At 42.2% G+C, this 22,835-nt stretch overlaps 16 protein-coding genes across 16 annotated transcripts in view; 15 read left to right on the forward strand and 1 right to left on the reverse strand.

The window, feature by feature from the left end:
• Positions 1-50: 50 nt before the first annotated feature.
• Positions 51-22,835, reverse strand: part of LOC121414873 (keratin-associated protein 5-1-like) — a 44,966-nt gene continuing 22,181 nt past the window's right edge. The window contains exons 5-8 of the mRNA XM_041607924.1: positions 22,290-22,379; positions 14,975-15,064; positions 7,627-7,716; positions 51-178 (exon numbers count right to left, since the gene is read on the reverse strand). Coding sequence (XP_041463858.1) covers positions 85-178; positions 7,627-7,716; positions 14,975-15,064; positions 22,290-22,379 — 364 coding nt within the window. The 3' untranslated portion in view covers positions 51-84. The remainder of the gene's footprint in view (positions 179-7,626; positions 7,717-14,974; positions 15,065-22,289; positions 22,380-22,835) is intronic.
• Positions 801-1,600, forward strand: LOC121415290 (histone H2A, embryonic). Its single transcript, XM_041608471.1, has one exon. The coding sequence runs from the start codon at positions 898-900 to the stop codon at positions 1,270-1,272; it is 375 nt and encodes a 124-aa protein (XP_041464405.1). The 5' UTR covers positions 801-897; the 3' UTR covers positions 1,273-1,600.
• Positions 2,423-3,136, forward strand: LOC121415279 (histone H1.1, embryonic-like). Its single transcript, XM_041608463.1, has one exon. The coding sequence runs from the start codon at positions 2,474-2,476 to the stop codon at positions 3,080-3,082; it is 609 nt and encodes a 202-aa protein (XP_041464397.1). The 5' UTR covers positions 2,423-2,473; the 3' UTR covers positions 3,083-3,136.
• LOC121415306 (histone H4) lies at positions 3,330-4,208 on the forward strand. The gene has a single exon (XM_041608485.1). The coding sequence runs from the start codon at positions 3,847-3,849 to the stop codon at positions 4,156-4,158; it is 312 nt and encodes a 103-aa protein (XP_041464419.1). The 5' UTR covers positions 3,330-3,846; the 3' UTR covers positions 4,159-4,208.
• Positions 5,755-7,092, forward strand: LOC121415299 (histone H2B.2, embryonic). The gene has a single exon (XM_041608479.1). It carries the CDS (start codon positions 5,840-5,842, stop codon positions 6,209-6,211), a length of 372 nt encoding a protein of 123 aa, XP_041464413.1. The 5' UTR covers positions 5,755-5,839; the 3' UTR covers positions 6,212-7,092.
• On the forward strand, positions 6,981-7,461 carry LOC121415287 (histone H3, embryonic). The gene has a single exon (XM_041608468.1). The coding sequence runs from the start codon at positions 6,993-6,995 to the stop codon at positions 7,401-7,403; it is 411 nt and encodes a 136-aa protein (XP_041464402.1). The 5' UTR covers positions 6,981-6,992; the 3' UTR covers positions 7,404-7,461.
• Positions 8,349-9,142, forward strand: LOC121415293 (histone H2A, embryonic). Its single transcript, XM_041608474.1, has one exon. It carries the CDS (start codon positions 8,440-8,442, stop codon positions 8,812-8,814), a length of 375 nt encoding a protein of 124 aa, XP_041464408.1. The 5' UTR covers positions 8,349-8,439; the 3' UTR covers positions 8,815-9,142.
• On the forward strand, positions 9,872-10,588 carry LOC121415277 (histone H1.1, embryonic-like). The gene has a single exon (XM_041608462.1). The coding sequence runs from the start codon at positions 9,926-9,928 to the stop codon at positions 10,532-10,534; it is 609 nt and encodes a 202-aa protein (XP_041464396.1). The 5' UTR covers positions 9,872-9,925; the 3' UTR covers positions 10,535-10,588.
• Positions 11,098-11,684, forward strand: LOC121415310 (histone H4). The gene has a single exon (XM_041608490.1). The coding sequence runs from the start codon at positions 11,325-11,327 to the stop codon at positions 11,634-11,636; it is 312 nt and encodes a 103-aa protein (XP_041464424.1). The 5' UTR covers positions 11,098-11,324; the 3' UTR covers positions 11,637-11,684.
• Positions 13,109-14,426, forward strand: LOC121415302 (histone H2B.2, embryonic-like). Its single transcript, XM_041608482.1, has one exon. It carries the CDS (start codon positions 13,172-13,174, stop codon positions 13,541-13,543), a length of 372 nt encoding a protein of 123 aa, XP_041464416.1. The 5' UTR covers positions 13,109-13,171; the 3' UTR covers positions 13,544-14,426.
• Positions 14,315-14,795, forward strand: LOC121415285 (histone H3, embryonic). Its single transcript, XM_041608467.1, has one exon. It carries the CDS (start codon positions 14,327-14,329, stop codon positions 14,735-14,737), a length of 411 nt encoding a protein of 136 aa, XP_041464401.1. The 5' UTR covers positions 14,315-14,326; the 3' UTR covers positions 14,738-14,795.
• On the forward strand, positions 15,680-16,479 carry LOC121415291 (histone H2A, embryonic). The gene has a single exon (XM_041608472.1). The coding sequence runs from the start codon at positions 15,777-15,779 to the stop codon at positions 16,149-16,151; it is 375 nt and encodes a 124-aa protein (XP_041464406.1). The 5' UTR covers positions 15,680-15,776; the 3' UTR covers positions 16,152-16,479.
• Positions 17,209-17,925, forward strand: LOC121415274 (histone H1.1, embryonic-like). Its single transcript, XM_041608459.1, has one exon. The coding sequence runs from the start codon at positions 17,263-17,265 to the stop codon at positions 17,869-17,871; it is 609 nt and encodes a 202-aa protein (XP_041464393.1). The 5' UTR covers positions 17,209-17,262; the 3' UTR covers positions 17,872-17,925.
• Positions 18,438-18,994, forward strand: LOC121415308 (histone H4). Its single transcript, XM_041608488.1, has one exon. It carries the CDS (start codon positions 18,665-18,667, stop codon positions 18,974-18,976), a length of 312 nt encoding a protein of 103 aa, XP_041464422.1. The 5' UTR covers positions 18,438-18,664; the 3' UTR covers positions 18,977-18,994.
• On the forward strand, positions 20,436-20,936 carry LOC121415305 (histone H2B.2, embryonic-like). Its single transcript, XM_041608484.1, has one exon. The coding sequence runs from the start codon at positions 20,499-20,501 to the stop codon at positions 20,868-20,870; it is 372 nt and encodes a 123-aa protein (XP_041464418.1). The 5' UTR covers positions 20,436-20,498; the 3' UTR covers positions 20,871-20,936.
• LOC121415288 (histone H3, embryonic) lies at positions 21,205-22,110 on the forward strand. Its single transcript, XM_041608469.1, has one exon. The coding sequence runs from the start codon at positions 21,642-21,644 to the stop codon at positions 22,050-22,052; it is 411 nt and encodes a 136-aa protein (XP_041464403.1). The 5' UTR covers positions 21,205-21,641; the 3' UTR covers positions 22,053-22,110.

Consider the following 22,835-nt stretch of genomic DNA (forward strand, 5'->3'; position numbering starts at 1 on the left):
TCCCTGGGATAATTCAAATATTATAATATGATATATATAATGCACATCATGCATATAACTTTTATCAAAATAGTGGTTGTGTAATTACCTGTTGTCGCATGGAGAGTGAGTACATGTGTCACATGCCACCGTCACTGCTTGTCCTTTTCTTGTACCATGACATCCTCCTCCCTCTTTCCTATTGAAATAAAAAAAGGAAAGAAATGAATTACTGATAAAATCGACATAACAGTATATACACGCAGTCTTTATTATTTTAATATATATAAAACACACGTGAAATCGCAAGCCAGAAGGCTTCGCTTTCGGTTGTTTGATGATTTTGAAAGTAGGATTTAGTTGGTTTACTTGTTCCAATAAATATATTCCAGGGGGTACATACTTGTTTCAATTAGATCTCATTGTAATTTTATTTGCTATTCTGTTATTGAAATATAAAATCCAAATAGATTCATGCATTCGTTATTGTATCGTATTTGGTTCAGGTAGGTATGTTATGCAGCCATATTGCAACACAGTACACCACGAGCTTCCAAAATTGAGTTGTGTGTTCGATTATTAGAGGGATCATAATAAATTTTGGTGTGCACGTCATTATAATTTTTTTCAAGAAAATGAAATAAATGGTGCACAGGAAAAGATGGTAAACAAATGAGAAGGAATTGGCCGCAAGATGGCAGCAGTCACAAATATTGATTTTTGTTTTCAGAGGCCGGACTGGCGACGGCGGTCAGCGAACCGTTGATTGGACAATAGTCGCAATACCCCGGCGGTAAATGCGAACGCCACATCGTGTATAAAAAGGCAGAAAAAAGCGGTGAGGAGTCATTACACGAATGCACACTGCTCCGGTCTGATCTTCAACTCGTTATCAGCTCATCTCATCAGTAAAACATCATGTCTGGAAGAGGAAAGAGTGGAAAGGCCCGAACCAAGGCAAAGACTCGCTCATCCCGTGCTGGTCTTCAGTTCCCAGTGGGACGTGTTCACCGATTTCTTCGAAAGGGCAGCTATGCACAGAGGGTAGGCGCTGGAGCACCCGTCTACATGGCTGCAGTATTGGAGTACCTGACTGCCGAGATCTTGGAACTCGCCGGTAATGCTGCTCGTGACAACAAGAAGTCTAGGATCATCCCTCGTCACCTTCAGCTCGCCGTACGCAACGACGAGGAACTGAACAAACTCTTGGGTGGTGTGACAATCGCACAAGGTGGTGTACTGCCAAACATCCAAGCCGTGTTGCTTCCAAAGAAGACCGCTAAATCAAGCTAGTTTGCCTCGGCCGGCGAACCCCCATTTTCAACGGCCCTTATCAGGGCCACCAAGTATTCACGAAAGAATCGTTGTTGTTTTCTTTTCATTGGTATCCATCCCTCTTTCTCCCTCACTAACTCTATACATACAGATAAGGTAAATGACGTGACGGATAAGAAAAATGAATAATGACAAGTAGATTAGAAGTAAAATGATGTCAAATAAATAAATGAATAAAAAAAATAAGCAGAGTTCAGGGAGGCTCATCAAGTTAATTTGAATAAAATTCACCAAAACTTAGTAACATGAAATTTCAAATAACGGGGTTGCACTGGAAGGGAAAATATTCATAGACGTAGGAGAAGAAGTAGTAAGAGTAGAAGTAGTAGTAGTAGTAGTAGTAAGAGTAGTATTAGTAGTAAGAGTAGTATTAGTAGTAAGAGTAGTAGTAGTAGTAGTAGTAGTAGTAAGAGTAGTAGTATAGTAGTAGTAGTAGTAGTAGTAGTAGTAGTAGTAGTAGTAGTAGTAGTAGTAGTAAGAGTAGTATTAGTAGTAGAAGTAGTAGTAGAAGTAGTAGTAGTAGTAGTAGTAGTAGTAGTAGTAGTAGTAGTAGTAGTAGTAGTAGTAGTATATCAAACTCAGGAAGTCCTAAACTATCGTGATAACGAGTGCTTCAGTCATTCAGATGACAGTTAATGTCACACGCTCTTGATGTCGACCAACGCCCCCATGTGGCGAGTTGTTCCTAGCCTCGGTGTTCCGTCATCAAAATCAGTAGCTGTATTTACTACGCTAGGATGGCAACACCGAACAAAGACTTTCTCTCTTTTTTAGTTTATGTTTTATCAATAATAGCATGCATACGAATATATAACACGTGCATGTTTATGGGCGAAAAAAAAAATAGTAATAATATAAAAATATCGTTACAAATTGTCTTCGAAAGGAAAATAACGGGAGGAGCAATAAGAAGTAGAAGAAGAATAATAAGAAGGAGAATAATAATAAACATGATAATAATAAGAAGAAGAAAAGGGGGAAGAGGAAGAAGAATTTACTCTAGTTAGCAGAAGCACTCGTAAAATGGGCAACACTGTAGTGGGGCGGGCAGGCAGGGGAGGTTTCCTCCCACGTACGCAACCATGACGTATAATGATCATTTCGCGGTGAGGCGGGCACTTGTTTTGTTCACACCGCAACTGTAAAGACGTATACCAAAATGGCTGAGAAGGACACCAAGAAGGCTCCTAAGAAGAAACCAGCGACCCATCCGCCTGCTGCTGAGATGGTTATGACAGCAATTACCGAACTGAAGGAGAAGAATGGATCTTCGCTGCAGGCAATCAAGAAGTACATCGAGCAGAACTTCGATGTCCAGATGGACCGACAGCTCATATTCATCAAGAAGGCTCTGAGGGCTGGTGTGGAGAAGGGCAAACTTACGCAGACGAAGGGGAAAGGTGCTTCGGGGTCATTCAAGTTGAATGTGCAAGCAGCCAAGGCACAGGCAGCGGAGAAAGCCAAGAAGGAAAAGGAGAGGGCCAAGAAGGAGAAAGAGAAGGAGAAGGCCAAGGCGAAAGCTGCAGCCCAGAAGGAGAAAAAGCAGAAGGCAGCCGCCGCTAAGAAGGCAAAAGCAGCACCCAAGAAAGTGAAGAAGTCAGTAAAGAAGACTACTGAGAAGAAAGAGAAGAAAAAGACGCCGAAGAAGAAAGTCCCTGCCAAGAAATCGACACCCAAGAAGGCGACCAAGAAGGCGGTAGCCAAGAAGCCAAAGGCTTCGAACCCCAAGAAACCCGCGGCAAAGAAGGTGACAAAGAAATCCAAGTGATTTCTGGATAGCCACTTTCCAGTGCCAACCAAACGGCTCTTTTCAGAGCCACCACATTTCCAAGAAAGAATACTTGTCTCAATGAAAACGATATTGATAATAATAACAAAAAGAATGATAATAATAAAAACCAAAAGAATAATAAAATAAAAAAAATAATAATAAAATAGTATGAACCATATTGTGACCACCCGCACTGGTATAAGTCGGATTCTAATACCAAAAAAAAATATCGGTAATTGGACAATATTATGACATTATAAGAAGGAGGAACAAGGGGCGGAATTTGAATAACATAAGATATATAAAAATGCATATGAAACTAATTATATACTGTATGAAGTTAACATATCGTGGGGGAAAAATAACACGAAGAGAAAGGAAGAAAACGTAAGAAATAAATAATGCCAAGAAAGTTAACTAGAGAGGGAGATCGGTATCATTGGTGAAATTCGAGACGTTGCCTTATATTCGAGTACTATTTACAAGATCTTCCAAAAAGTATGCATTTTGCTTTTCTTTTCCTGAGGGTCATTATTCCGTGCGTTTTCAGGGCGGGGACTCTTTCAGAAATCATATCGGCGTCGGCACAAGGGGGCGCTCTGACGCGAGTGCCAATCGCCGCCGGGTCGGCGCGGTGACGAGTTTCGTCACCCACGTCCGCAATCTGACCACAATAGCCGCTGCTCTAGCGGATGACCTCATTCGCTCAGCGTAACATCCAGTCTTCAGTATCGTACAACAACTAGCTCTCATTCATCAAGATGTCTGGTCGCGGAAAAGGAGGAAAGGGTCTTGGAAAGGGTGGTGCCAAACGTCATCGCAAGGTTCTACGAGACAACATCCAAGGTATCACGAAGCCTGCTATCCGCCGTCTAGCAAGAAGAGGTGGAGTCAAAAGAATCTCTGGTCTCATCTACGAAGAGACACGCGGTGTACTGAAAGTCTTCTTGGAGAATGTCATCCGTGATGCCGTCACCTACTGTGAGCACGCCAAACGAAAGACCGTCACAGCCATGGACGTGGTCTATGCACTGAAGAGGCAGGGCCGTACCCTGTACGGTTTTGGCGGCTAGTCTGATACTACGGTTATGGCTAGAAATAACGGCTCTTTTCAGAGCCACCACATGATCAAGAAAGAATGTTGTTGTCAGTACTCTAATAATTTAGTGCTAAATATAAATCAATTTAGGAAATAATTTCATACTTCATTATCATCATAGCATCAAATTACCATTGCCTTATACAGAGTGAGGATGGCATGTGAGTAGCCAAAGAGGTGTGGGTCAGGTTTTAGAGTTGAGGTACGTTATTCACAGTTTTACAAAATTTGATCGCAAAGAAATCCATTCTATTACATAGCTGCAATAATTAAGGTGCCAAAATGCCGGTTATATTTTTCGTGACCAATAAAGAAGAAAAAATATTAATCATCATGTATCGCTGTGATCTAACATTGGTAGACTACATTATGATCATCAGCAAAGAATAACACGGCAGCATTTCCAATATGTATGTATCACGTGCGTCCAAAGGAAATAAACGACTATGATATAGATATAAATCATTACTTCTTATGCAAAGTCTTAATTTCTTTCAATCAATCGGATGGCTGTAAATATACTTGGGATGGGGTGAGGTAGGAAGAGAAATGGGGGGGGGGGAGAGAGAGAGAGTGAGAAGCATAAAAAATAATACTAATTGGAAAAAAGGATAAAAGACGGCCTCCGCTCCTAGTTATCCAGGTCGCTCTTTTGCTACCTAAAAAAAAAACCCGGCTAAACTCCTTATTTCAATTTCAGTAAAAACAGATAATAAACTGCGTTTCCCCCATTTCACTAAAAGCATGAACTTTTCACGGAGGGTTTGTACTGTGAAATAGGAATGAATTGATGTTTATCGAGATGCATTTAAATAAACATGAATTTCTATTTTGACTGGTTCACATGAAGGAATTTTCCTATGTCCTGATGAAAAGAAAATATCACAATATTCAATTTTCATTACCCTCACTTAAAAGAGAGGTTTTAATTTCTGAAAATTCACCAGGAAAAGGGGGATTATTTTCATTCGACCTGATAACAATATTATTGTACAAGCTGTAACGACATATCGCCATTTTTCGTCAGTACTACACTACATCACATCACGTCGTCACTTTTTAAACTTCGCTCAGCATGTATCTATTGTGATATCGTGCTTAACAACAATCTTTGATGTTGTCCTGAAGAATATCTCCTTAAAAATAATATAATTAATTTTCAAAAGAGTTTTCACTGATCCAAAAAAACTATAAGGTCATATTAAATTTAATAAGAAGATAGTATCACCACACTCATTGCATAAGACCACTTTGTCGCCATCTCTCGACCAGGGGCAGTACAGGCGCCCATTGGCCGGCCGGCCAATGAAAGACCGGGGCTCATTTGCATACGGACCGCGCCGCACCGGACCCGGACGCGGTGTATAAATAGGGCGATTGGGACGGGGCACTCGCATTAGACTGGGCGTTGTGGCGTGCGCCTGTAATCCAAGCTGTGGGAAGTTACAAATTGATGCAGAGGTTCGAAGTTCGAGCCCTGGTCACGTCTTTCGGATGTGACGTTAAAGGTCGGTCCCAGACGTAAATAATCATATCTGATTGATACACGTCTGACAAAACTCAAATACACACACACACGCACTCGCATTAGCAATCGAATATCTAATCGGTGCACACGCTTCGGTACATTCTTCACATACCAGCTTACATTCATCATGGCTCCAACAGGTCAAGTTGCCAAGAAAGGTTCCAAGAAAGCAGTCAAGGCCCCCCGGCCCAGCGGTGGCAAGAAGAGGCACAGGAAAAGGAAGGAGAGCTACGGAATCTACATCTACAAAGTCCTTAAGCAGGTTCACCCTGATACCGGAATTTCTAGCCGGGCCATGACGATCATGAACAGCTTCGTCAACGACATCTTCGAGCGAATTGCCGGCGAATCTTCTCGGCTGGCCCAGTACAACAAGAAATCTACCATCAGCAGTCGTGAGATACAGACCGCCGTGCGCCTTCTTCTTCCAGGGGAGCTTGCTAAGCACGCCGTGAGTGAGGGCACCAAAGCGGTGACGAAGTATACCACATCTAAATAGAGGGAGTTCTACTCTTCATGAACAAACAACGGCCCTTTTCAGGGCCACACAAATATTCAAGAAAGAATGCATTATGTAGTATGATAAGTAGTATGAAGGAATAAATGAACGGTCGAATAAATTAAACGAATGAAGATAAATAATAATAGTTTAAAAATATTACAGATGAAAATGAATCTGTTGTGAAAATCAAGTAACAAGTATGTGTGTACTGGGAAAGGTGCCGATGATAAGGAATGATCATGAATGATTATGCGTTTGAGAATGCATGCATGCATGCTATAAATTCATACTGAAAATGAATACTGAATGGGGGGGGGTGGTGCAAAGTCGCAAATACGGGATGCAAAAGCAAATCCAAATTAGCATATAATTTGCGTATGTTATTGACAAGACGGGAGGGGGGTCTTGATTTTTCATTGACTCATGATGTCCCCGTTCCCTAGTTTCTAACATGTTGTTACCTTCTCCAAAAAAGAGGATAACATCCAGAATCGGTCGCCCCGTGAATATAGTTTACTATTACCGTAGTGTAATTCGTCACCCCTTTGGTGCCTTCACTCACGCACTGCCGTTGTGCACAGCGCCACCACCATACCACGCTTCGCGCGTTATGACAATAGAGCAACACAACTGACCAATCACGAGAGCTCTGCGGACGGTGCCGTTGGGTTTGGGATCTCTCGGAGCTCTTATAAATAGCGGTCATTTTTAAGAGGCAGTCACTCATCTCGTCTTCTACGTTCGATTCGCAGACTTACCATCAGACAAGTAACCTACCATGGCACGTACCAAGCAGACGGCTCGCAAATCTACCGGAGGAAAGGCTCCCAGAAAGCAGTTGGCAACCAAGGCGGCCAGGAAGAGTGCCCCAGCCACAGGGGGAGTTAAAAAGCCACATAGATACAGGCCTGGAACTGTCGCCCTGAGAGAGATTCGCCGCTACCAGAAGAGCACCGAGCTTCTGATCCGCAAACTCCCATTCCAGCGTCTAGTGAGGGAGATTGCCCAGGACTTCAAAACAGAGCTCCGCTTCCAGAGTTCCGCCGTGATGGCCCTTCAAGAAGCTAGCGAAGCCTATCTGGTCGGGCTATTTGAAGACACCAACCTGTGCGCCATCCATGCTAAGAGGGTTACCATCATGCCGAAAGATATCCAGCTGGCCCGTCGAATCCGTGGAGAACGCGCCTAGAGCGCCAATGCACTACAGCCTGTAGGGCATATAGCCAAACGGCTCTTTTCAGAGCCACCATAACATCACGAAAGAATCACTGATATCATATGCAATATATATACATGTACATGAATAGTGGGAAGAAATAAAGGAACCCTGGGATAATTCAAATATTATAATATAATATATATAATGCACATCATGCATATAACTTTGATCAAAATAGTGGTTGTGTAATTACCTGTTGTCGCATGGAGAGTGAGTACATGTGTCACATGCCACCGTCACTGCTTGTCCTTTTCTTGTACCATGACATCCTCCTCCCTCTTTCCTATTGAAATAAAAAAAGGAAAGAAATGAATTACTGATAAAATCGACATAACAGTATATACACGCATTATTTTAATATATATAAAACACACGTGAAATCGCAAGCCATAAGGCTTCGCTTTCGGTTGTTTGATGATTTTGAAGGTAGGATTTAGTTGGTTTACTTGTTCCAATAAATATATTCCAGGGGGTACATACTTGTTTCAATTAGATCTCATTGTAATTTTATTTGCTATTCTGTTATTGAAATATAAAATCAAAATAGATTCATGCATTCGTTATTGTATCGTATTTGGTTCAGGTAGGTATGTTATGCAGCCATATTGCAACACAGTACACCACGAGCTTCCAAAATTGAGTTGTGTGTTCGATTATTAGAGGGATCATAATAAATTTTGGTGTGCACGTCATTATAATTTTTTTCAAGAAAATGAAATAAATGGTGCACAGGAAAAGATAGGGTTGGGGATGGTAAACAAATGAGAAGGAATTGGCCGCAAGATGGCAGCAGTCACAAATATTGATTTTTGTTTTCAGAGGCCGGACTGGCGACGGCGGTCAGCGAACCGTTGATTGGACAATAGTCGCAATACCCGGCGGTAAATGCGAACGCCACATCGTGTATAAAAAGGCAGAAAAAAGCGGTGAGGAGTCATTACACGAATGCACACTGCTCCGGTCTGATCTTCAACTCGTTATCAGCTCATCTCATCAGTAAAACATCATGTCTGGAAGAGGAAAGAGTGGAAAGGCCCGAACCAAGGCAAAGACTCGCTCATCCCGTGCTGGTCTTCAGTTCCCAGTGGGACGTGTTCACCGATTTCTTCGAAAGGGCAGCTATGCACAGAGGGTAGGCGCTGGAGCACCCGTCTACATGGCTGCAGTATTGGAGTACCTGACTGCCGAGATCTTGGAACTCGCCGGTAATGCTGCTCGTGACAACAAGAAGTCTAGGATCATCCCTCGTCACCTTCAGCTCGCCGTACGCAACGACGAGGAACTGAACAAACTCTTGGGTGGTGTGACAATCGCACAAGGTGGTGTACTGCCAAACATCCAAGCCGTGTTGCTTCCAAAGAAGACCGCTAAATCAAGCTAGTTTGCCTCGGCCGGCGAACCCCCATTTTCAACGGCCCTTATCAGGGCCACCAAGTATTCACGAAAGAATCGTTGTTGTTTTCTTTTCATTGGTATCCATCCCTCTTTCTCCCTCACTAACTCTATACATACAGATAAGGTAAATGACGTTACGGATAAGAAAAATGAATAATGACAAGTAAATTAGAAGTAAAATGATGTCAAATAAATAAATGAATAAAAAAATTAAGCAGGGTTCAGGGAGGCTCATCAAGTTAATTTGAATAAAATTCACCAAAACTTAGTAACATGAAATTTCAAATAACGGGGTTGCACTGGAAGGGAAAATATTCATAGACGTAGGAGAAGTAGTAAGAGTAGAAGTAGTAGTAGTAAGAGTAGTATTAGTAGTAAGAGTAGTATTAGTAGTAAGAGTAGTATTAGTAGTAGTAGTAGTAGCAGTAGTAGTAGTAGTAGTAGTAGTAAGAATAGTAGTAGTAGTAGTAGTAGTAGTAGTAGTAGTAGTAGTAGTAGTAGTAGTAGTATATCAAACTCAGGAAGTCCTAAACTATCGTGATAACGAGTGCTTCAATCATTCAGATGACAGTTAATGTCACACGCTCTTGATGTCGACCAACGCCCCCATGTGGCGAGTTGTTCCTAGCCTCGGTGTTCCGTCATTAAAATCAGTAGCTGTATTTACTACGCTAGGATGGCAATACCGAACAAAGACTTTCTCTCTTTTTTAGTTTATGTTTTATCAATAATAGCATGCATACGAATATATAATACGTGCATGTTTATGGGCGAAAAAAAAATAATAATAATATAAAAATATCGTTACAAATTGTCTTCGAAAGGAAAATAACGGGAGGAGCAATAAGAAGTAGAAGAAGAATAATAAGAAGGAGAATAATAATAAACATGATAATAATAAGAAGAAGAAAAGGGGGAAGAGGAAGAAGAATTTACTCTAGTTAGCAGAAGCACTCGTAAAATGGGCAACACTGTAGTGGAGCGGGCAGGCAGGGGAGGTTTCCTACCACGTACGCAACCATGACGTATAATGATCATTTCGCGGTGAGGCGGGCACTTGTTTTGTTCACATCGCAACTGTAAAGACGTATACCAAAATGGCTGAGAAGGACACCAAGAAGGCTCCTAAGAAGAAACCAGCGACCCATCCGCCTGCTGCTGAGATGGTTATGACAGCAATTACCGAACTGAAGGAGAAGAATGGATCTTCGCTGCAGGCAATCAAGAAGTACATCGAGCAGAACTTCGATGTCCAGATGGACCGACAGCTCATATTCATCAAGAAGGCTCTGAGGGCTGGTGTGGAGAAGGGCAAACTTACGCAGACGAAGGGGAAAGGTGCTTCGGGGTCATTCAAGTTGAATGTGCAAGCAGCCAAGGCACAGGCAGCGGAGAAAGCCAAGAAGGAAAAGGAGAGGGCCAAGAAGGAGAAAGAGAAGGAGAAGGCCAAGGCGAAAGCTGCAGCCCAGAAGGAGAAAAAGCAGAAGGCAGCCGCCGCTAAGAAGGCAAAAGCAGCACCCAAGAAAGTGAAGAAGTCAGTAAAGAAGACTACTGAGAAGAAAGAGAAGAAAAAGACGCCGAAGAAGAAAGTCCCTGCCAAGAAATCGACACCCAAGAAGGCGACCAAGAAGGCGGTAGCCAAGAAGCCAAAGGCTTCGAACCCCAAGAAACCCGCGGCAAAGAAGGTGACAAAGAAATCCAAGTGATTTCTGGATAGCCACTTTCCAGTGCCAACCAAACGGCTCTTTTCAGAGCCACCACATTTCCAAGAAAGAATACTTGTCTCAATGAGAACGATATTGATAATAATAACAAAAAGAATGATAATAATAAAAACCAAAAGAATAATAAAATAAAAAAAATAATAATAAAATAGTATGAACCATATTGTGACCACCCGCACTGGTATAAGTCGGATTCTAATACCAAAAAAAAATATGAAGATAGTGCATCTATTAAATGGTCCGGTAATTGGACAATATTATGACATTATAAGAAGGAGGAACAAGGGGCGGAATTTGAATGACATATAAGACATATAAAAATGCATATGAAAGTAATTGTATACTGTATGAAGTTAACATATCGTGGGGAAAAAATAACACGACGAGGAAGGAAGAAAACGTAAGAAATACATAATGCCAAGAAAGTTAACTAGAGAGGGAGATCGGTGTCATTGGTGAAATTCGAGACGTTGCCTTATATTCGAGTACTACTATTTAACAATATCTTCCAAAAAGTATGCATTTTTTTTTCCTGAGGGTCATTATTCCGTGCGTTTTCAGGGCGGGGACTCTTTCAAAAATCATATCGGCGTCGGCACAAGGGGGCGCTCTGACGTGAGTGCCAATCGCCGCCGGGTCGGCGCGGTGACGAGTTTCGTCACCCACGTCCGCAATCTGACCACAATAGCCGCTGCTCTAGCGGATGACCTCATTCGCTCAGCGTAACATCCAGTCTTCAGTATCGTACAACAACTAGCTCTCATTCATCAAGATGTCTGGTCGCGGAAAAGGAGGAAAGGGTCTTGGAAAGGGTGGTGCCAAGCGTCATCGCAAGGTTCTACGAGACAACATCCAAGGTATCACGAAGCCTGCTATCCGCCGTCTAGCAAGAAGAGGTGGAGTCAAAAGAATCTCTGGTCTCATCTACGAAGAGACACGCGGTGTACTGAAAGTCTTCTTGGAGAATGTCATCCGTGATGCCGTCACCTACTGTGAGCACGCCAAACGCAAGACCGTCACAGCCATGGACGTGGTCTATGCACTGAAGAGGCAGGGCCGTACCCTGTACGGTTTTGGCGGCTAGTCTGATACTACGGTTATGGCTAGAAATAACGGCTCTTTTCAGAGCCACCACATGATCAAGAAAGAATGTTGTTGATTAGTACTATAATAATTTAGTAATAAATATAAATCAATTTAGGAAATAATTTCACACTTTCATTATCATCATAGCATCAAATTACCATTGCCTTATACAGAGTGAGGATGACATGTGAGTAGCCAAAGAGGTGTGGGTCAGGTTTTAGAGTTGAGGTACGTTTTCGTTTTGTTTTTATATCGGCAAGCAATAATTACAGTTTTGCAAAATATGATCGCAAAGAAATCCATTCTATTACATAGCTGCAATAAGGTGCCGAAATGCCAGTTATATTTTTCGTGACCAATAAAGAAGAAAAAAATATTAATCATCGTGTATCGCTGTGATCTAACATTGGTAGACTACATTATGATCATCGACAACGAATAACACGGCAGCGTTTCCAATATGTATGTATCACGTGCGTCCAAAGGAAATAAACGACTATAATATAGATATAAATCATTACTTCTTATGCAAAGTCTCAATTTCTTTCAATCGATCGGATGGCTGTAAATGTACTTGGGATGGGGTGAGGTAGGAAGAGAAATGGGGGGGGTGGGTGTGGAGAGAGAGAGAGAGAGAGTGAGAAAGAAGCATACAAAAATAATACTAATTGGAAAAAAAGACGGCCTCCGCCCCTAGTTATCCAGGTCGCTCTTTAGTCTGATTTTGCTACCTGAAAAAAAAAAACCCGGCTAAACTCCTTCTTTCAATTCCAGTAAGAACAGATAATAAACTTTGTTTCCCCCATTTCACTAAAAGCATGAACTTTTCACGGAGGGTTTGTACTGTGAAATAGGAATGAACTGATATTTATCGAGATGCATTTAAATAAACATGAATTTCTATTTTGACTGGTTCACATGAACGCATTTTCCTATGTCCTGATGAAAAGAAAATATCACAATATTCAATTTTCATTACCCTCACTTAAAAGAGAGGATTCATTTCTTGAAAATTCACCAGGAAAGGGGGATTATTTTCATTCGACCTGATAACAATATTATTGTACAAGCTGTAACGACATATCGCCATTTTTCGTCAGTACTACACTACATCACATCACTTCGTCACTTTTTAAACTTCGCTCAGCATGTATCTATTGTGATATCGTGCTAACAACAATCTTTGATGTTGTCCAGAAGAATATCGCCTTAAAATAATAGAATTAATTTTCAAAAGAGTTTTCAGTGATCCGAAAAAATATAAGGTCATACAAAAAATAAGAAGAAGATAGTATCACCACACTCATTGCATAAGAACACTTTGTCGCCATCTCTCGACCAGGAGCAGTACAGGCGCCCATTGGCCGGCCGGCCAATGAAAGACCGGGCTCATTTGCATACGGACCGCGCCGCACCGGACCCGGACGCGGTGTATAAATAGGGCGATTGGGACGGGGCACTCTCATTAGCAATCGAATATCTAATCGGTGCACACGCTTCGGTACATTCTTCACATACCAGCTTACATTCATCATGGCTCCAACAGGTCAAGTTGCCAAGAAAGGTTCCAAGAAAGCAGTCAAGGCCCCCCGGCCCAGCGGTGGCAAGAAGAGGCACAGGAAAAGGAAGGAGAGCTACGGAATCTACATCTACAAAGTCCTTAAGCAGGTTCACCCTGATACCGGAATTTCTAGCCGGGCCATGACGACCATGAACAGCTTCGTCAACGACATCTTCGAGCGAATTGCCGGCGAATCTTCTCGGCTGGCCCAGTACAACAAGAAATCTACCATCAGCAGTCGTGAGATACAGACCGCCGTGCGCCTTCTTCTTCCAGGGGAGCTTGCTAAGCACGCCGTGAGTGAGGGCACCAAAGCGGTGACGAAGTATACCACATCTAAATAGAGGGAGTTATACTCTTCATGAACAGACAACGGCCCTTTTCAGGGCCACACAAATATTCAAGAAAGAATGCATTATGTAGTATGATAAGTAGTATGAAGGAATAAATGAACGGTCGAATAAATTAAACGAATGAAGATAAATAATAATAGTTTAAAAATATTACAGATGAAAATGAATCTGTTGTGAAAATCAAGTAACAAGTATGTGTGTACTGGGAAAGGTGCCGATGATAAGGAATGATCATGAATGATTATGCGTTTGAGAATGCATGCATGCATGCTATAAATTTCATACTGAAAATGAATACTGAATGGGGGGGGGGTGGTGCAAAGTCGCAAATACGGGATGCAAAAGCAAATCCAAATTAGCATATAATTTGCGTATGTTATTGACAAGACGGGAGGGGGGTCTTGATTTTTCATTGACTCATGATGTCCCCGTTCCCTAGTTTCTAACATGTTGTTACCTTCTCCAAAAAAGAGGATAACATCCAGAATCGGTCGCCCCGTGAATATAGTTTACTATTACCGTAGTGTAATTCGTCACCCCTTTGGTGCCTTCACTCACGCACTGCCGTTGTGCACAGCGCCACCACCATACCACGCTTCGCGCGTTATGACAATAGAGCAACACAACTGACCAATCACGAGAGCTCTGCGGACGGTGCCGTTGGGTTTGGGATCTCTCGGAGCTCTTATAAATAGCGGTCATTTTTAAGAGGCAGTCACTCATCTCGTCTTCTACGTTCGATTCGCAGACTTACCATCAGACAAGTAACCTACCATGGCACGTACCAAGCAGACGGCTCGCAAATCTACCGGAGGAAAGGCTCCCAGAAAGCAGTTGGCAACCAAGGCGGCCAGGAAGAGTGCCCCAGCCACAGGGGGAGTTAAAAAGCCACATAGATACAGGCCTGGAACTGTCGCCCTGAGAGAGATTCGCCGCTACCAGAAGAGCACCGAGCTTCTGATCCGCAAACTCCCATTCCAGCGTCTAGTGAGGGAGATTGCCCAGGACTTCAAAACAGAGCTCCGCTTCCAGAGTTCCGCCGTGATGGCCCTTCAAGAAGCTAGCGAAGCCTATCTGGTCGGGCTATTTGAAGACACCAACCTGTGCGCCATCCATGCTAAGAGGGTTACCATCATGCCGAAAGATATCCAGCTGGCCCGTCGAATCCGTGGAGAACGCGCCTAGAGCGCCAATGCACTACAGCCTGTAGGGCATATAGCCAAACGGCTCTTTTCAGAGCCACCATAACATCACGAAAGAATCACTGATATCATATGCAATATATATACATGTACATGAATAGTGGGAAGAAATAAAGGATCCCTGGGATAATTCAAATATTATAATATAATATATATAATGCACATCATGCATATAACTTTGATCAAAATAGTGGTTGTGAGGGGGGGGGGGTGTAATTACCTGTTGTCGCATGGAGAGTGAGTACATGTGTCACATGCCACCGTCACTGCTTGTCCTTTTCTTGTACCATGACATCCTCCTCCCTCTTTCCTATTGAAATAAAAAAAGGAAAGAAATGAATTACTGATAAAATCGACATAACAGTATATACACGCATTATTTTAATATATATAAAACACACGTGAAATCGCAAGCCATAAGGCTTCGCTTTCGGTTGTTTGATGATTTTGAAAGTAGGATTTAGTTGGTTTACTTGTTCCAATAAATATATTCCAGGGGGTACATACTTGTTTCAATTAGATCTCATTGTAATTTTATTTGCTATTCTGTTATTGAAATATAAAATCAAAATAGATTCATGCATTCGTTATTGTATCGTATTTGGTTCAGGTAGGTATGTTATGCAGCCATATTGCAACACAGTACACCACGAGCTTCCAAAATTGAGTTGTGTGTTCGATTATTAGAGGGATCATAATAAATTTTGGTGTGAACGTCATTATAATTTTTTTCAAGAAAATGAAATAAATGGTGCACAGGAAAAGATGGTAAACAAATGAGAAGGAATTGGCCGCAAGATGGCAGCAGTCACAAATATTGATTTTTGTTTTCAGAGGCCGGACTGGCGACGGCGGTCAGCGAACCGTTGATTGGACAATAGTCGCAATACCCCGGCGGTAAATGCGAACGCCACATCGTGTATAAAAAGGCAGAAAAAAGCGGTGAGGAGTCATTACACGAATGCACACTGCTCCGGTCTGATCTTCAACTCGTTATCAGCTCATCTCATCAGTAAAACATCATGTCTGGAAGAGGAAAGAGTGGAAAGGCCCGAACCAAGGCAAAGACTCGCTCATCCCGTGCTGGTCTTCAGTTCCCAGTGGGACGTGTTCACCGATTTCTTCGAAAGGGCAGCTATGCACAGAGGGTAGGCGCTGGAGCACCCGTCTACATGGCTGCAGTATTGGAGTACCTGACTGCCGAGATCTTGGAACTCGCCGGTAATGCTGCTCGTGACAACAAGAAGTCTAGGATCATCCCTCGTCACCTTCAGCTCGCCGTACGCAACGACGAGGAACTGAACAAACTCTTGGGTGGTGTGACAATCGCACAAGGTGGTGTACTGCCAAACATCCAAGCCGTGTTGCTTCCAAAGAAGACCGCTAAATCAAGCTAGTTTGCCTCGGCCGGCGAACCCCCATTTTCAACGGCCCTTATCAGGGCCACCAAGTATTCACGAAAGAATCGTTGTTGTTTTCTTTTCATTGGTATCCATCCCTCTTTCTCCCTCACTAACTCTATACATACAGATAAGGTAAATGACGTTACGGATAAGAAAAATGAATAATGACAAGTAAATTAGAAGTAAAATGATGTCAAATAAATAAATGAATAAAAAAATTAAGCAGGGTTCAGGGAGGCTCATCAAGTTAATTTGAATAAAATTCACCAAAACTTAGTAACATGAAATTTCAAATAACGGGGTTGCACTGGAAGGGAAAATATTCATAGACGTAGGAGAAGTAGTAAGAGTAGAAGTAGTAGTAGTAAGAGTAGTATTAGTAGTAAGAGTAGTATTAGTAGTAAGAGTAGTATTAGTAGTAGTAGTAGTAGTAGTAGTAGTAGTAGTAGTAGTAGTAAGAATAGTAGTAGTAGTAGTAGTAGTAGTAGTAGTAGTAGTAGTAGTAGTAGTAGTAGTATATCAAACTCAGGAAGTCCTAAACTATCGTGATAACGAGTGCTTCAATCATTCAGATGACAGTTAATGTCACACGCTCTTGATGTCGACCAACGCCCCCATGTGGCGAGTTGTTCCTAGCCTCGGTGTTCCGTCATTAAAATCAGTAGCTGTATTTACTACGCTAGGATGGCAATACCGAACAAAGACTTTCTCTCTTTTTTAGTTTATGTTTTATCAATAATAGCATGCATACGAATATATAATACGTGCATGTTTATGGGCGAAAAAAAAATAATAATAATATAAAAATATCGTTACAAATTGTCTTCGAAAGGAAAATAACGGGAGGAGCAATAAGAAGTAGAAGAAGAATAATAAGAAGGAGAATAATAATAAACATGATAATAATAAGAAGAAGAAAAGGGGGAAGAGGAAGAAGAATTTACTCTAGTTAGCAGAAGCACTCGTAAAATGGGCAACACTGTAGTGGAGCGGGCAGGCAGGGGAGGTTTCCTACCACGTACGCAACCATGACGTATAATGATCATTTCGCGGTGAGGCGGGCACTTGTTTTGTTCACATCGCAACTGTAAAGACGTATACCAAAATGGCTGAGAAGGACACCAAGAAGGCTCCTAAGAAGAAACCAGCGACCCATCCGCCTGCTGCTGAGATGGTTATGACAGCAATTACCGAACTGAAGGAGAAGAATGGATCTTCGCTGCAGGCAATCAAGAAGTACATCGAGCAGAACTTCGATGTCCAGATGGACCGACAGCTCATATTCATCAAGAAGGCTCTGAGGGCTGGTGTGGAGAAGGGCAAACTTACGCAGACGAAGGGGAAAGGTGCTTCGGGGTCATTCAAGTTGAATGTGCAAGCAGCCAAGGCACAGGCAGCGGAGAAAGCCAAGAAGGAAAAGGAGAGGGCCAAGAAGGAGAAAGAGAAGGAGAAGGCCAAGGCGAAAGCTGCAGCCCAGAAGGAGAAAAAGCAGAAGGCAGCCGCCGCTAAGAAGGCAAAAGCAGCACCCAAGAAAGTGAAGAAGTCAGTAAAGAAGACTACTGAGAAGAAAGAGAAGAAAAAGACGCCGAAGAAGAAAGTCCCTGCCAAGAAATCGACACCCAAGAAGGCGACCAAGAAGGCGGTAGCCAAGAAGCCAAAGGCTTCGAACCCCAAGAAACCCGCGGCAAAGAAGGTGACAAAGAAATCCAAGTGATTTCTGGATAGCCACTTTCCAGTGCCAACCAAACGGCTCTTTTCAGAGCCACCACATTTCCAAGAAAGAATACTTGTCTCAATGAAAACGATATTGATAATAATAATAATAACAAAAAGAATGATAATAATAAAAACCAAAAGAATAATAAAATAAAAAAAATAATAATAAAATAGTATGAACCATATTGTGACCACCCGCACTGGTATAAGTCGGATTCTAATACCAAAAAAAATATGAAGATAGTGCATCTATTAAATGGTCCGGTAATTGGACAATATTATGACATTATAAGAAGGAGGAACAAGGGGCGGAATTTGAATGACATATAAGATATATAAAAATGCATATGAAAGTAATTATATACTGTATGAAGTTAACATATCGTGGGGAAAAAATAACACGACGAGGAAGGAAGAAAACGTAAGAAATAAATAATGCCAAGAAAGTTAACTAGAGAGGGAGATCGGTGTCATTGGTGAAATTCGAGACGTTGCCTTATATTCGAGTACTACTATTTACAATATCTTCCAAAAAGTATGCATTTTTTTTCCTGAGGGTCATTATTCCGTGCGTTTTCAGGGCGGGGACTCTTTCAAAAATCATATCGGCGTCGGCACAAGGGGGCGCTCTGACGTGAGTGCCAATCGCCGCCGGGTCGGCGCGGTGACGAGTTTCGTCACCCACGTCCGCAATCTGACCACAATAGCCGCTGCTCTAGCGGATGACCTCATTCGCTCAGCGTAACATCCAGTCTTCAGTATCGTACAACAACTAGCTCTCATTCATCAAGATGTCTGGTCGCGGAAAAGGAGGAAAGGGTCTTGGAAAGGGTGGTGCCAAGCGTCATCGCAAGGTTCTACGAGACAACATCCAAGGTATCACGAAGCCTGCTATCCGCCGTCTAGCAAGAAGAGGTGGAGTCAAAAGAATCTCTGGTCTCATCTACGAAGAGACACGCGGTGTACTGAAAGTCTTCTTGGAGAATGTCATCCGTGATGCCGTCACCTACTGTGAGCACGCCAAACGCAAGACCGTCACAGCCATGGACGTGGTCTATGCACTGAAGAGGCAGGGCCGTACCCTGTACGGTTTTGGCGGCTAGTCTGCTACTACGGTTATGGCTAGAAATAACGGCTCTTTTCAGAGCCACCACATGATCAAGAAAGAATGTTGTTGATTAGATAATCAGTACTATAATAAAAATCAATTTAGGAAATAATTTCATACTTTCATTATCATCATAGCATCAAATTACCATTGCCTTATACAGAGTGAGGATGACATGTGAGTAGCCAAAGAGGTGTGGGTCAGGTTTTAGAGTTGAGGTACGTTTTCGTTTTGTTTTTATAACGGCAAGCAATAATTACAGTTTTGCAAAATATGATCGCAAAGAAATCCATTCTATTACATAGCTGCAATAAGGTGCCGAAATGCCAGTTATATTTTTCGTGACCAATAAAGAAGAAAAAATATTAATCATCATGTATCGCTGTGATCTAACATTGGTAGACTACATTATGATCATCGACAACGAATAACACGGCAGCGTTTCCAATATGTATGTATCACGTGCGTCCAAAGGAAATAAACGACTATAATATAGATATAAATCATTACTTCTTATGCAAAGTCTCAATTTCTTTCAATCGATCGGATGGAATGTACTTGGGATGGGGTGAGGTAGGAAGAGAAATGGGGGGGGTGGGTGTGGAGAGAGAGAGAGAGAGAGTGAGAAAGAAGCATACAAAAATAATACTAATTGGAAAAAAAGACGGCCTCCGCCCCTAGTTATCCAGGTCGCTCTTTAGTCTGATTTTGCTACCTGAAAAAAAAAAACCCGGCTAAACTCCTTATTTCAATTCCAGTAAGAACAGATAATAAACTTTGTTTCCCCCATTTCACTAAAAGCATGAACTTTTCACGGAGGGTTTGTACTGTGAAATAGGAATGAACTGATATTTATCGAGATGCATTTAAATAAACATGAATTTCTATTTTGACTGGTTCACATGAACGCATTTTCCTATGTCCTGATGAAAAGAAAATATCACAATATTCAATTTTCATTACCCTCACTTAAAAGAGAGGATTCATTTCTTGAAAATTCACCAGGAAAGGGGGATTATTTTCATTCGACCTGATAACAATATTATTGTACAAGCTGTAACGACATATCGCCATTTTTCGTCAGTACTACACTACATCACATCACTTCGTCACTTTTTAAACTTCGCTCAGCATGTATCTATTGTGATATCGTGCTAACAACAATCTTTGATGTTGTCCAGAAGAATATCGCCTTAAAATAATAGAATTAATTTTCAAAAGAGTTTTCAGTGATCCGAAAAAATATAAGGTCATACAAAAAATAAGAAGAAGATAGTATCACCACACTCATTGCATAAGAACACTTTGTCGCCATCTCTCGACCAGGAGCAGTACAGGCGCCCATTGGCCGGCCGGCCAATGAAAGACCGGGCTCATTTGCATACGGACCGCGCCGCACCGGACCCGGACGCGGTGTATAAATAGGGCGATTGGGACGGGGCACTCTCATTAGCAATCGAATATCTAATCGGTGCACACGCTTCGGTACATTCTTCACATACCAGCTTACATTCATCATGGCTCCAACAGGTCAAGTTGCCAAGAAAGGTTCCAAGAAAGCAGTCAAGGCCCCCCGGCCCAGCGGTGGCAAGAAGAGGCACAGGAAAAGGAAGGAGAGCTACGGAATCTACATCTACAAAGTCCTTAAGCAGGTTCACCCTGATACCGGAATTTCTAGCCGGGCCATGACGACCATGAACAGCTTCGTCAACGACATCTTCGAGCGAATTGCCGGCGAATCTTCTCGGCTGGCCCAGTACAACAAGAAATCTACCATCAGCAGTCGTGAGATACAGACCGCCGTGCGCCTTCTTCTTCCAGGGGAGCTTGCTAAGCACGCCGTGAGTGAGGGCACCAAAGCGGTGACGAAGTATACCACATCTAAATAGAGGGAGTTATACTCTTCATGAACAGACAACGGCCCTTTTCAGGGCCACACAAATATTCAAGAAAGAATGCATTATGTAGTATGAAGGAATAAATGAACGGTCGAATAAATTAAACGAATGAAGATAAATAATAATAGTTTAAAAATATTACAGATGAAAATGAATCTGTTGTGAAAATCAAGTAACAAGTATGTGTGTACTGGGAAAGGTGCCGATGATAAGGAATGATCATGAATGATTATGCGTTTGAGAATGCATGCATGCATGCTATAAATTTCATACTGAAAATGAATACTGAATGGGGGGGGGGTGGTGCAAAGTCGCAAATACGGGATGCAAAAGCAAATCCAAATTAGCATATAATTTGCGTATGTTATTGACAAGACGGGAGGGGGGTCTTGATTTTTCATTGACTCATGATGTCCCCGTTCCCTAGTTTCTAACATGTTGTTACCTTCTCCAAAAAAGAGGATAACATCCAGAATCGGTCGCCCCGTGAATATAGTTTACTATTACCGTAGTGTAATTCGTCACCCCTTTGGTGCCTTCACTCACGCACTGCCGTTGTGCACAGCGCCACCACCATACCACGCTTCGCGCGTTATGACAATAGAGCAACACAACTGACCAATCACGAGAGCTCTGCGGACGGTGCCGTTGGGTTTGGGATCTCTCGGAGCTCTTATAAATAGCGGTCATTTTTAAGAGGCAGTCACTCATCTCGTCTTCTACGTTCGATTCGCAGGCTTACCATCAGACAAGTAACCTACCATGGCACGTACCAAGCAGACGGCTCGCAAATCTACCGGAGGAAAGGCTCCCAGAAAGCAGTTGGCAACCAAGGCGGCCAGGAAGAGTGCCCCAGCCACAGGGGGAGTTAAAAAGCCACATAGATACAGGCCTGGAACTGTCGCCCTGAGAGAGATTCGCCGCTACCAGAAGAGCACCGAGCTTCTGATCCGCAAACTCCCATTCCAGCGTCTAGTGAGGGAGATTGCCCAGGACTTCAAAACAGAGCTCCGCTTCCAGAGTTCCGCCGTGATGGCCCTTCAAGAAGCTAGCGAAGCCTATCTGGTCGGGCTATTTGAAGACACCAACCTGTGCGCCATCCATGCTAAGAGGGTTACCATCATGCCGAAAGATATCCAGCTGGCCCGTCGAATCCGTGGAGAACGCGCCTAGAGCGCCAATGCACTACAGCCTGTAGGGCATATAGCCAAACGGCTCTTTTCAGAGCCACCATAACATCACGAAAGAATCACTGATATCATATGCAATATATATACATGTACATGAATAGTGGGAAGAAATAAAGGAACCCTGGGATAATACAAATATTATAATATAATATATATAATGCACATCATGCATATAACTTTGATCAAAATAGTGGTTGTGAGGGGGGGGGGGTGTAATTACCTGTTGTCGCATGGAGAGTGAGTACATGTGTCACATGCCACCGTCACTGCTTGTCCTTTTCTTGTACCATGACATCCTCCTCCCTCTTTCCTATTGAAATAAAAAAAGGAAAGAAATGAATTACTGATAAAATCGACATAACAGTATATACACGCATTATTTTAATATATATAAAACACACGTGAAATCGCAAGCCATAAGGCTTCGCTTTCGGTTGTTTGATGATTTTGAAGGTAGGATTTAGTTGGTTTACTTGTTCCAATAAATATATTCCAGGGGGTACATACTTGTTTCAATTAGATCTCATTGTAATTTTATTTGCTATTCTGTTATTGAAATATAAAATCAAAATAGATTCATGCATTCGTTATTGTATCGTATTTGGTTCAGGTAGGTATGTTATGCAGCCATATTGCAACACAGTACACCACGAGCTTCCAAAATTGAGTTGTGTGTTCGATTATTAGAGGGATCATAATAAATTTTGGTGTGAACGTCATTATAATTTTTTTCAAGAAAATGAAATAAATGGTGCACAGGAAAAGA

The sequence above is a fragment of the Lytechinus variegatus genome, chromosome 5 (assembly GCF_018143015.1).
Source record: "Lytechinus variegatus isolate NC3 chromosome 5, Lvar_3.0, whole genome shotgun sequence".
NCBI classification, from domain to species: Eukaryota; Metazoa; Echinodermata; class Echinoidea; order Temnopleuroida; family Toxopneustidae; genus Lytechinus; species Lytechinus variegatus.

Bases quoted from the DNA above. Each gene is read 5' to 3' on its own strand.
- LOC121415290 (XM_041608471.1), top strand. From the start codon at position 898: ATGTCTGGAAGAGGAAAGAGTGGAAAGGCCCGAACCAAGGCAAAGACT.
- LOC121415279 (XM_041608463.1), top strand. From the start codon at position 2,474: ATGGCTGAGAAGGACACCAAGAAGGCTCCTAAGAAGAAACCAGCGACC.
- LOC121415306 (XM_041608485.1), top strand. From the start codon at position 3,847: ATGTCTGGTCGCGGAAAAGGAGGAAAGGGTCTTGGAAAGGGTGGTGCC.
- LOC121415299 (XM_041608479.1), top strand. From the start codon at position 5,840: ATGGCTCCAACAGGTCAAGTTGCCAAGAAAGGTTCCAAGAAAGCAGTC.
- LOC121415287 (XM_041608468.1), top strand. From the start codon at position 6,993: ATGGCACGTACCAAGCAGACGGCTCGCAAATCTACCGGAGGAAAGGCT.
- LOC121415293 (XM_041608474.1), top strand. From the start codon at position 8,440: ATGTCTGGAAGAGGAAAGAGTGGAAAGGCCCGAACCAAGGCAAAGACT.
- LOC121415277 (XM_041608462.1), top strand. From the start codon at position 9,926: ATGGCTGAGAAGGACACCAAGAAGGCTCCTAAGAAGAAACCAGCGACC.
- LOC121415310 (XM_041608490.1), top strand. From the start codon at position 11,325: ATGTCTGGTCGCGGAAAAGGAGGAAAGGGTCTTGGAAAGGGTGGTGCC.
- LOC121415302 (XM_041608482.1), top strand. From the start codon at position 13,172: ATGGCTCCAACAGGTCAAGTTGCCAAGAAAGGTTCCAAGAAAGCAGTC.
- LOC121415285 (XM_041608467.1), top strand. From the start codon at position 14,327: ATGGCACGTACCAAGCAGACGGCTCGCAAATCTACCGGAGGAAAGGCT.
- LOC121415291 (XM_041608472.1), top strand. From the start codon at position 15,777: ATGTCTGGAAGAGGAAAGAGTGGAAAGGCCCGAACCAAGGCAAAGACT.
- LOC121415274 (XM_041608459.1), top strand. From the start codon at position 17,263: ATGGCTGAGAAGGACACCAAGAAGGCTCCTAAGAAGAAACCAGCGACC.
- LOC121415308 (XM_041608488.1), top strand. From the start codon at position 18,665: ATGTCTGGTCGCGGAAAAGGAGGAAAGGGTCTTGGAAAGGGTGGTGCC.
- LOC121415305 (XM_041608484.1), top strand. From the start codon at position 20,499: ATGGCTCCAACAGGTCAAGTTGCCAAGAAAGGTTCCAAGAAAGCAGTC.
- LOC121415288 (XM_041608469.1), top strand. From the start codon at position 21,642: ATGGCACGTACCAAGCAGACGGCTCGCAAATCTACCGGAGGAAAGGCT.